The 12609-nt window shown below is 32.4% G+C and overlaps 1 protein-coding gene across 1 annotated transcript in view; it reads left to right on the forward strand.

Moving 5' to 3' along the window:
• The window catches only part of LOC130441328 (fatty acid synthase-like), a 56632-nt gene that overhangs the window by 11800 nt on the left and 32223 nt on the right, over positions 1-12609 (forward strand). The window contains exons 4-10 of the mRNA XM_056774950.1: positions 456-736; positions 4641-4879; positions 5028-5308; positions 5731-6074; positions 7722-8370; positions 10792-11044; positions 11225-11759. Of these exons, the coding sequence (XP_056630928.1) occupies positions 456-736; positions 4641-4879; positions 5028-5308; positions 5731-6074; positions 7722-8370; positions 10792-11044; positions 11225-11759 (2582 nt within the window). The remainder of the gene's footprint in view (positions 1-455; positions 737-4640; positions 4880-5027; positions 5309-5730; positions 6075-7721; positions 8371-10791; positions 11045-11224; positions 11760-12609) is intronic.

Here is a 12609-nt window from a genome sequence, read left to right on the forward strand (position 1 = left end):
TATTTAATTTAAGAAGCAAATCAAATTTCAAGGATCACAGTTCTACATATTTATAATTGTTTGGTTGTGAAACTTTTTCCAAAAATAAGCAACTGAAGTGAATAAGAAATTGTTTTAAACCTACTAAAAAAATTGAAAATATCATGTCTTTGTTATTCAATAAGTGATTGGTGTTTTTATTGCACTTAAATATAAATTTTAAATAACATTAAATTTAAAGTTCATCTTATTTGTTACTTCATTTCGATATGATCTATTAAAGCCGTATGGTGTATAATTCGCATGGAGTGCAGATTTTCCAATTCATATTCGATGGAAATGAATATTATTAACTAAGTAAATGCGATCTAAATTTCCTCTGAACACACTGTTTAATACCATTACAAACTCTATAACAAAAATATTATTTTTTACAACCGAACATCATTCTTGGCTTTTTTCTGTATTTTCCACAGGTTGAATATGCTTTCACCAAAAGGTAGATGTAAGGTTTTTTCCACTACAAGAGATGGGTATGTACGTAGTGAAAGTGTTATTGCGTTCTTTTTGCAAAGAGAAAGTAAAAGTAGGAGAATTTATGCAACTGTATACGGTGTAAAAAGTAATTCGGATGGATTTAAAAAACAAGGCATAACTTTTCCTTCCTCTGAAGACCAATATAATTTGATGAAGGAATTATATAACTCTATAAATATCACTCCTAACGAGATTTCTTTTATTGAAGCTCATGGTACCGGTAAGTATATAAAATAGAATAGAAAATTGAAGAGAGTGGTTTATAGCATAAGAATTAGAATAAGTAACAGTAGGAAAATTTTTCATGTTGAGATTTAATGTGATAAATCAGATGGTTCGATTGAAGTGATGATCACATTGAATCTTTATTATAGTGTAGGAATTAAACAATTATTCGATTTTAGTGCGTAAATATTTTCTATTTCTGGTTTGAGACTCTTCCCTAGGAAGTGGTATTCAGCAACCTCAGTGGAAATAAAAGAGGAGTATTTTTAAATTATTACCGTTTTGGAATGAAATAGTTGATAAAATTGCCACATTATACGGTCCTCCTTACCATCAGTATGGCGTATCAAAGAAAATATTGATTAAAGATGGAATCACCTTATGAAAAAGTACATTGCTCCAAATTTATAAGAATTTTTCAAAATATTTGAGTATAGGTCAGATCCCTCTCGGAGAAATGATGTTGAACCACCTTGAGGGAAATATGAATTAGTTTTTAAAATAAAAATAATTAGTAGAACTTTGAAAAAAACAATATCAAATTTGTCCTTGGATTTTTTTGGAAAGATTTGAAGTATTATAGAAAATATTTTTATGTCTTCGTAGTGATTTATATAATGGAAAAGAATAAATTAAAAATTTTCAAACACGGTTATTTCACGTATTTCAAGACACTCCAAAGAATATTTGAAGTACATCAGCCATCAAAGATTTTCTTACATAAGTGTAAATGAAAATTGTAGCAATGGACAAATTATTTGAATTGCCAGATCATAATGTAAATATAAAAGCCACCAGTGCTTGAATAATTGTTCCTGATGTCATCATAGTCTGTAGTTCAATTAGATTCTCTCAAGATAAACCGGTAAATATTAGTATTTGATTCTCTGATAGTCCATATAAGCAAGGTACCAGCCGATTTCCCGTGGAATTTTCATAATCAATCTTAATTGGTATGAACGTAGTATTAATAACCTAATATTTATAACCAAAATCTACTCTGAGTCCTCTTGCCCTGGGAGCTAAAGCCACCCCTTCTTGGAGATGAAAATTTATTTTATCGTAGATTGATAGATGGACTATTTGTAAGCAAATTTTATTTCACAATTTTTTTTCCTATAGCTGGTACTTTTAACGATTGAAACTGATAAAATTTTTGGAATGAGCACTGTGAAAAGACTTTTCATAAGACATAAGAGTTGTCTGATTTATAACAAAAGTGAGTTTTTTTTCTTTTTTATAATAATGTAATAATTATATCCTTGCCGCCTGAAGTGAAATTAATCGTAATTCACTGGCAATTAACTTTTTATTTATTTATATATTATTAATATGTTCCAAGTCGTTTGACCGGTTTAGAATGCTTATTATAGAAAAAATAATTGATTAAATTGAACTCTGAATTTCCGTAATCTTGACAAAAAAACATGAATTTTTCTTAAATAAACCAAAGCCTAATCATGTTCTCAGAAAATGTTTCAAATATTAATTTTCTTGCCAAAGATTTTGAGCTTTAAATATATGAATCATAAAAATTGGAGGGGATACATTGGTTCAAAGTTTGCATTCGCGTACCAAATGTAGCAATCCCTTTGAGCTGCACCCTTTTCGAAACCGGAGGTTGATATTGATATGACACTGAAGTACTTGAAAACCTCTACAAAATGCTTTATCAAAAAAGTTTGCATCTTGAAAATTGAGCGAGCTATTGTCGAAAAGCAACTGCTTTTTTCTCAAAATTTACAAAATACTAATTAAAAGTGCAGATGTTTTCAGCGAAAATGAACATAACACATGAAGTAAAGTGGAAGACGAAGAGGATGAAATTCATGAAGGCAGTCCAGCAAAAAGTGATGAGGAGTTGTCAGAGCCAATTGAGAAAATTAAGAGCTTTTATGGAAAAAAAGTTTCAAATGGTCGTGTAAGTACATGTATCCACACTAGGTGGCCGACAGCAACAATTGGTAACGAAATAAGTCCTAGTGAGGTATGGAGCTCATTATTTACTGATGATGTACTAAATAAAATTTTATTATGGACGAATAATAAAATAGAAAACCAAATATCCTTCAAGAGCGGATATTCGATACCTTGATATTATTGAACTCAGCTCATTTTTCGGATTGTTGTTTTATTCTGCAGTTTTCGTCTCAAATCGTGAACACATTGATAGGATTCTCGCTATAAATGGAACCGAAAGAGAAATTTTTTCATTACGACATGAGCAAAAGCAAATTTGCATTTCTACTTCTATGATTACGTTCTGACAATCTCCTAGATCGTGAATCTCAGACACGAGGGAATGTAGTAACGCAATATTATCTATATTTAATAAATTTATTACTAACTCTCAGCTGTAAATTCACTATTTTTACAATGGGTATATTAAGGTAAACGCTCATATGATTTGGGTTAAAAGAAGATCAAAGGAAGTTTCTGATTCCGACCCAAGCAGTTTTACGATTAATAAAATCTACTCGTGTACTACGTGTACTACGATACAAATCGTAACGTTATGGCATACAACTGATTCTCATCCATTGAACCAGTTGACCAATCAAAAAACCGAGGCCTTACGTATATTGGTACATTGAAAAAATCAAAAAGAGGAATATACGTTGCGTATCAATCATTTGAAAACAATGGAAAACTAGAAGAAGCAGATTTTTTTAAAGTACTAGCCGATGAGAGGCTAGGCCCTATTTGGTAAGACAAATGAATAATTCAAGAATTCTTCGTGCTATTCGATGCAGCCTCACCAGAATTTTAAAAATCCCCGAAGCTCACTGGAAAACGTCGATGAAAAGAAATTACAATTACAAGAAAAAACAATTTGATTAGAATGTTTTTCAAAATTGTATCGAAACTGTAAGCACAATTATTGATATTTTCAAGTGCTGCATCTTTTCGAAAAACTTATGGACTAGTATTGTTTATTGCTTTTTTGTTAATTTCCTTAAATGACTATATATATATATATATATATATATATATATATTAATAAATAAATTATTAAAAAAAATAACATTAGACTCCATATTTCATTTCTGATTTATAATATTATAGTGAAATTGTATTATATCATTTTTCAAATATAAGGAACATATTTTTTAACGCCAAATATGTTGGTGGTCACCATGTCTTCACCCCAATATAAAAATCACTAACAGTTCCAGATATTTTAATTTAACTGTTCTACCTAATCAAAAATTTAAAAAAAATTGTATGTTATACTCATTTCCTAAAAAAACCGTGCTAGTGTCTTTTAAAATACGTGAAATTTATAAGTTAGAAAATTTTTAATTTATTATATATTTCATTATATAAATCACAGCGAAGACTCAAAAATATCTTGTATAATACTTTTGAAGTGTATTTAATGGTTGCAAAAAATTTGATGAAATACTATTTCACGCATTGGTCTGATGACTTAGGGGAGAAATAATAATGGTAAAAACATCAACATACATTCATCTGTAAGCGAATAGGTGTGTGTAGCTCCCATTTATGTCTAGTGATTGGTTAGTAATCTAGCAATTCTGGAGAAAAAGAAAACGAAGGAGCTCGCAGATACAACAAGTGTGAGTGAAAGGAAAGAATTTATTTTTCTCAAATATGATTATACAGAAATATGTTCAAGACAACTATATTTTTTCTGGTGAAAAAAAGCTTACTCAATGAATACACGAAAATATTTTTTTTGTTCCATTGATCAAAGAAGCACTTTAATTGGGTTCAAAACTAGACAAGTGTTCTTGAAAATACGTTATTTCAAGAGAGAAATATAGTAATACTAGTTAGGTGGATCTCTTATCGAGGATCTATTGATCGATAGTATTTAGATTATACGAAGTTTACCGGAATATCTAATTTAATATTTAATAATTACATTTCAATAGGTACCACAGCTGGTGATATCGAAGAATGTCTGGCAATAAAAAAGTTTTTAAGCGATCAACGGAAAAAACCGTTACTAATAGGATCTGTCAAGTCAAATATGGGTCATTCTGAAATTTCATCTGGATTGTGCTCCCTGGTGAAAGTAATAATTGCCATGGAAACGGGAATTATACCAGCAAATCTTCACGCAGAGTCATTGGATAAAACCCTTCCCGGTATCAAAGAAGATAAACTTGTAGTGAGTATATGAACATATTGTTTGACAATTTAAAAAAAAAAGATAGCTGAGCGCAGAAGAAACAGAATAAAATTTAGAATATGACACATTGATAAAATTAAAGTACGTTGAAGTATGATGTGTATACTCTAAAGGTTACTTTTGTTAGGTTGTAACAGCAAACACCGAAATAGATCTGGGTATAGTTGGAGTAAACTGTTTTGGATTTGGAGGATCTAATACACATATGGTTTTGGATTCGAACAAAAAAAAGAAGCAATTAAGAAATTACAAAACATACAAAAATCGTCTGGTACATGTATCCGGCAGAACTGAAGAAGCTGTGAATTATTTTCTAGACGAAATCGAGAAAAACCAAAATGATCCCGAATTCCTAGCCTTAGTCGACGAAATTCACAAACTTAATGTTGATGGTCATAATTATAGAGGGTAAGTATAATAACTATATAATTATTTCACCTTGCACCCTTATAAGGTTGTTGGGTAGTGTTTGATATTCAGTTTCAGTTCACTTTGTCTGCTTCCTAATTTTTATCATTTATGACTTTTATAACTGTTGTCAATTCTCCTGGTTTTGTTTTCAATTTTTTTTAGAGGTTACTTCATGGTGCAAGTTTCTATCACGTGAGTGATTTATAACAACTTTCTCTTTTCCAGTGAAATATTTATCTGTTATCAAGGAGTATGTATTCCACGGTCTGTTGTATTTTATACTCCAGTTTTTTGTCTTCCAACGTTGCCTCAGTGAATCCAAACATTTGAAAAATCAGACTTTTGTTATATTTACCTCTCAATTCATGTGAATAGCAGCAAAACTCCAGTTATACTCTTTTGTTTAATTTTGTTTTTAGGTATATGGTGCTGGGAGATCATCCAGTTAGAGAGATTGGACGATTCAATAAACGAAGACCAATTTGGTTTGTTTATGCTGGAATGGGTTCACATTGGTTAAAAATGGGAAGAGATCTATTGAATATTGCTGTTTTTAGAAGCACAATCAACCGATGTGCTAAAGCTCTAGAGCCCTATGGTATTGATTTGATGCATACCATTACCAGCGATGATTCTAAAGTTTTAGACAACATTTCAAATTGCTTAGCTGCAATCGGTGCCATTGAAATTGCATTAACAGACGTTCTAAAGTCGTTAAATATATGTCCAGATGGTATGTGTGGACATTCATTAGGAGAAGTCGGTGAGTGTTGTTCAAATTCTACCGTGCTAACTAAGCTTTTGATGGATCACTAACTTCAAAGTGTAAAAAATGAAAATTATGATCAAAGTTTGGAGATACGTAGTGTGGTCCATGAGTTCCTGGCCTAGTCAATAAGGTGCGTTCGCAAGAATTTTGCACACTTCAGTGAGAAGTCTTAACAAGCTCAACTTAAATCGAAAACAATATGTAGGCTGCTTACGGTGACTTGTGTCCATCAATTAGTAGAAGAAATTGTTATAAATGTCGCCTAAATTTCTGACTCCACCGCAAAAGCAGCAACGAGTAAAATGTTGTGATCGATTTTTAGAGCTTTGCTGAGAGAACCAAGAAACTGTAATCCGATCAATTGTAACGGGTTATGAAACTATGGCCTTTTACTATGATCCAACGTCCAAAGGGATTCGATGGAGTGGCATAGGGAAGGAGAGCGCGTGCCAGAAAAAGCAAATGCCACGAATAGCGCTGAAAAATTGATGGCTACAATTTTTTCGAACAGTAAGAGTATCCTTTTGATTGACATCGACATGGATTTACAGAGATGGAACATCATCATATAGCCCTGATCTGGCCCCGTCCGACTATTTTCCCTTTGCAGCTCTGGAGCCGAGTTAAGGGGTAAAATATTTAACGGCGACGATAAAATTAAACAAGCGGTGTACAAACTTTTTTACTCTAAAGACGCATAATATTTTTATACTGGCATAGAAGTTTTATTAAAATGTTATGAAAAGTTTAGGAACTGCAGGGAAATAATGGGGAAATATACTGAAAAATAGTAATAGTTTTTTTCGGTTTATATATGGATTATATAGGACATGATTACTCTAAGTAATAGCCACCCAAATCCTTACTAGAGCACTCTTGTGTACATACTCTACTAGATGATATCGAGTTGTTTATCATGATAGCGTCTTATTTTTTGAAGACTCTTATGTGAAAAGAATCGCGATTGGTGACTGAATAACATATTAAGCCATTCTGATTTTGATTGCTGCCGTTCTCTTCAATAATTTCAGCGTAAAAGCTGATAATAGTCAAAGAAAGCGTCATCATAGTCTACGCATAGTAACAGTTCTATCGTCATCTGAAAACCATTGGGGAACAGATAAAACATCTATTTGTTTATGGTGTTTTGTAAAAAATAGGAGAAAATAGTAGAACATGAAACTTCGTCTCTCGATATCGTCGAGAAATCAAGGTCAATAAATTATTTATTCTGAGTATAATAGTATTATTAATGAAAAAGGATATGAGTGTGGGTAGGAATAGAGAAGATTTATAGATAATGGTGCATAATGGTCTGAAATTTGTCTGTGACACCTTCAAAACTACAAAGAGAAGAAATACAAAATATGAATAAGAGCCTATCCGCTCTAGCAAATATGCTCGGGGTTGATTGAGTTTTAGGTTTAATGTATCAAGCTGAATCTCTTGAGCAAATGTGGTCTTAAATTTGATGTATTACCAAGTAACGAATCCTGTTTATTGTTTCCAATAGATCAATCGGGTAATAACGTATTACTTCTAGGTTTTTAAAAATGTATGTTTGTTATCTTATTCTGGGTAAATTTACATGTTTCAAAACAATTTTCGATGAAAATAATAATACCATCATTTATTTTTAAGGTTGCGCATACGCAGATGGACAAATAACGCCGGAACAAGCGGTATTGTTAGCTTATGCACGAGGATATAGTTCCGAGAAGAGCAACATCATTCCAGGACAGATGGCTGCAGTAGGTTTATCTAAAGAAGAATTGAAAAAAATATTACCCGAAGGAATATATATTGCCTGCCAAAATTCCAAAAATAGTCTAACAATATCAGGTCCAGCCGAAGATATACAATCTTTAGTTGAAAAATTGTCGGCGCAGGGTGTTTTTACTCGATTAGTCAAATCGTCTGGAATACCTTTCCACACCCGATACTTGAAAGAAGCAGGTGATTTATTGTACAAATTCTGTGATAATGTATTAAAAGATCCTAAACCAAGAAGTAAAAGATGGATATCTAGTTCAGTTCCTCCAAACTTAGAAAATGAAGAGTGGGCTCAATTGAATTGCGCCGAGTACCACAGAAATAATTTCTGTAGTCCCGTTTTGTTTGATCAAGTATATGATCATATACCCGAAGATGCAATTATGATAGAAATTGCTCCTCATGGTTTGCTCCAAGCAATCTTGAAAAGGGCGACGGATCCTAACGTTACTCATATCCCTCTTACCAATCGCTCGACGGACGATAATGAAAAATTCTTCTTATCAGCAATTGGAAAGTAAGTTCAATTAAACTAACGAAAAAACTTAAGTACCCATATCCGTTCGTAAAATGTTAATAATTGTTGTTAGATATATTAATAACTTTTCATTAAATGATGGATAAGATTCAAAACTTTTCTAAAAAACTTACTGAGAAAGATGAATTGATGTTGCAAGTATCCCACATTCAACTGTTTAATCTAGGTTCGGTTCTAATAAAGTGGTCAATATTTTCATGAGTTATTGCAATCTAAGATACATCAACTTTGCCGTGGACGATGCGGCAAATACAACAGCCTGTGATCAATCCTGTTCCGGGCAAGTATAATTAGAGGCAGATCTGGCTACTTCCTGAACGCATCTCCGAGCAGAGAGATCTATCTTTCCTCTATCATGAACTAATTCTGTGTTTACCCTTACAGACAACGGATTCTATCACTCTGTCATAAAAGACCGGATTTCATTGCTAGTTTTACTGTATTCTCTTCATCACTAGTAACGAGATATTCAGCTTTAAGCTAGTGTGGATTCTAGAGATACGAACCAAATTGTATTATATATGTGTATGTATGTATATGGGGTATCATATACACTGCGACTCAGAGGATCTATTGTGTCCCCCTTCCTTGCTGCGGTACTGGGGAGCCCATAATTTACAGCTGATCTGTTAATCCCACTCCGGTTCAGTATGTGAAATGGCTGTAGCTGCCAGAGAGATCTTCGTCTTCTATTTCATGTGCTTCTAGGTGTAGGGCTCTGGAGATCCAGAGCTTAAAGAAAATTGGTAGCAAGATAAGTTAAGAAGTAAAAATTTTTTGTATTTGTGCATTTTATGTTAGGAAATATATTATTACTCAATAGTCTTTTAAAAAAAATTAATATAGTTTTTATCTCTCTTTTCGTTTCTATGGGTTAAACAATTAAATTTGAATTGAATTTGGAGTAGATTCAAATTTATCGATAAGCAAATGAGAGATTGATATTTTCACTGTTCTCTCAACATTGATGGTAAACTGATACTCAAACTATAAAAGATATTGTCTATCGAGATTAGTTTTGTTAAAGACACTTAAATTTCATTAGAAGTCATAATAAAAACTTGTAACTGATTCTATATTGAATATCTTTGATGATTTTAAAATTTTTCTATTGAAATTGTTTGACTAGACACAATCCTGTTTAGGAATTAAATACATATTAACTATAGAAATGAACACAGCCATAATCATAGAATTTTTTCAGTGTCCTGATGGGTGTTAATGCGTACGTGATTTGGTTCTCCTTTCGAGAAACCAATTGAATTGTGCTTAATTATACACTTTATTAATACATTATAATATAATAAATTAACAAGCTGGTCAGCTTGTTTCTTTCGTCTATCTCTCCGCCCATTAAATCCGCTCCGCTCTCTGTATCGCCCATTAAACGAAATTCACGCTTTCGCACGGAATCTCAGCAGCGCCAATTTACAATTAAGACACCGAGAGGTGTGATTCTATCAGAATATTATTATTAAAAATGTCTATTATATTACCTAATTACATTTCAGGGTTAAGTTAGAATTTGTGTTTACTTGTACATTGTACCCTAGGTATTTTAGGGTACTGCTTGGAAGGATAGTTTGTCTGTTAATGTGAAGAGGCGTTTGCAAGGAGCTGCTTTTCCTAGCTGTAAGTTGGAGTAACAAATACTCTGTTTTTGAGGCATTTATAGCTAGTTTATTGTTTTGTAAATACCGTAAAATTGTGGTGTTTAAATGTGTTTGAATGTTTTTCAATGCATGTTCGGTATGTTTCATAGATGCTAAAAAACAAGTGTAGTCTGCGTACGTGGCTATTAGGATCTGTTGAGAAGTGGGAAGGTCATATGTGAAAAGGGAATACAACAAATGTGATACAACTGACCCTTGCGGAACTCCAGCATTTATGGGGTATGCTTTAATTATTTTTAACTTAAAATTTTATCTTTGTAAAAAATGGGAATGTAAACTTTTAATCAAATAATCTGGTATATTTAAATTTATCCAGATTAGTTTAAGTATTATTTTATTTTACGTCATTTGGAATTATTCACTTATCATATAGATGCTCAAGTCAAAGATGTAGAAGTTTCTTTTTTCTATTAAAAAATTTTTCTATTAATACGGTTTATTAAAAGATTGGAGAAAAAAAAATAATATGCTCTCATTTTGGGTAAAAATACTAGGCTAAACTTGTGGAATGTTGAAAAACTTGTTACAATTTTTATGGTGTGTTAGCTTGCAAGTCGAAGGAAATAGCTCGTGGTGTAGTCCTTCATAATTAGTGCCAAGTCCAACTTTGGATTTTATATTTTTTCGCAAACATCAATCTATCAAAAAATATCTCTACGTAGTTTTTCTTGCATTGGTACAATTATTTCTAAAAAATCTCATGTCATTAATGTAAACTTTTTTACAGAATATATATAGCTGGAGGACTACCTAATCTGAGAAATATGTACAATGATGTTACCTTTCCTGTTAGTCGCGGAACCAAAATGTTATCCCCGTTAGTAAAATGGGACCACAGTGTATCGTGGTTTTCAGGAGCTTGGCAAAATGATGATTCCTTTGGAAAAGAAGTAATTGTGAGTTTGATGGAAGAAGAATATTCCTATTTACAGGGTCATGAAATTGACGGAAGAATTTTAATGCCAGCAACAGGATATCTGGTAAGGGTATTTATAAAAAATTGATGTATAACTCAAAAGTTAATATCTCAATATATGTTGAAAAAATTGTCCAGCTCACCATAATTGAATAATCAATTGTAAAATTCGTTGTTATACTGTATAACGTCAATATTAATTTCAGATGATCGTGACTGGAATAATATTTATTTATGTTTTCAGGACCTAGTTTGGGATACCTTCGCAAAACAACAACTTAAGGAGAAAGAAGAAGTACCAATTATTTTTGAAAATGTTAAATTGATACGAGCAACCGTCTTGTCGACGGGAGATGGTGTGAAATTTCTTATTAATATAATGAAACAATCAGGAAACTTCGAAATATTTGAAAGCGGATCAGTGGTCTGTACAGGGGTAATACGCTCTCCTAAAAACAAAATTGTGGAATTTAAGCAAAAAATGGTTCCGAATGATACTCAAAATGGATATATGAATATGGGGAGGAAAGATATTTATAAGGAATGTTGGTTGAGGCGATATGTATATAAAGATTATTTCCAAGGAGTGATCCAATCTGATGTATATGGACGTACCGGGAAATTAGAATGGAAAGGAGAATTTGCAAGCTATTTGGATACAATGTTACAAATGACAGTATTGTCACAGAGCAACAGAGATTTATTTCTTCCTACTGGGATCCAGCAAGTAACAATAGACCCCGTTCAACATTTAAATATTGTACGTCAGGAACACGAAGGTTTGTGCTCAGTATACTTTAAAAAATTTGTTTATTCAGCCATTTTTCAATATAATATATATATATATCTTACCATTAATTAACGTAAATCAGTTAATGTGTAGACTAACAAAATATTCTGCAGAATATATGGCATGGGAGTCAGTTAAAGTGGGAAAAATTGATTGAATTTACAACAATTTATATCAACAAATTAATCTGCAGACTAACGAACATGCATATGATAAATATGCATGTTCACAAAACATAATTTTTACAAGCACATCTATTAGTTGTATATTCAGATTTGCAGTCACATTTCCTGAGCCCTGGCCATGACTTAATAACTGCGGAAAGTAAGGAAATATCGATATCAGGAATTACATGTTTTGTTATCAACTTTTCTTGAGAAACGCTAAATTAAAATCTCGCATATAAAAGTCCGAAAATTTTCTTTTTAGTGCCCGTTTTGTGAAGTTCATCAGCAGATTAAAAACTACGCCCAAAATTGATTCAACTTCAGATTTCTCTATTCTGACTGTTTCTGCTTCGGCTCTAGGATGATTAGCATAATTTTCTTGTCTTGTTTTTCGAAACCTTCCTTTCGCCTGGTATGTCGAACTCGAAAGCCTTTCCCATATCAACTAAAAACCTCCTATATCTCTGGCCCCTGTTACCCCTGCGGAAACGCCATAAGGCACTACCTCGCTGGGATGGATCTATCTATCAAGCTTTTCATTCCACTATGACAATTTAACTACATTTTTCTTTTTTCTTCTTCAGCGTGGAGTTCCTTCAGCACTTCACCTGCGAACGTGCTCGTTGCTGTCCAGGCAGTTTCTGATGACAGCATAGCTTCGAACATATTTTG

Source organism: Diorhabda sublineata, chromosome 3 (genome assembly GCF_026230105.1).
Source record: "Diorhabda sublineata isolate icDioSubl1.1 chromosome 3, icDioSubl1.1, whole genome shotgun sequence".
In the NCBI taxonomy this organism is placed as follows: Eukaryota; Metazoa; Arthropoda; class Insecta; order Coleoptera; family Chrysomelidae; genus Diorhabda; species Diorhabda sublineata.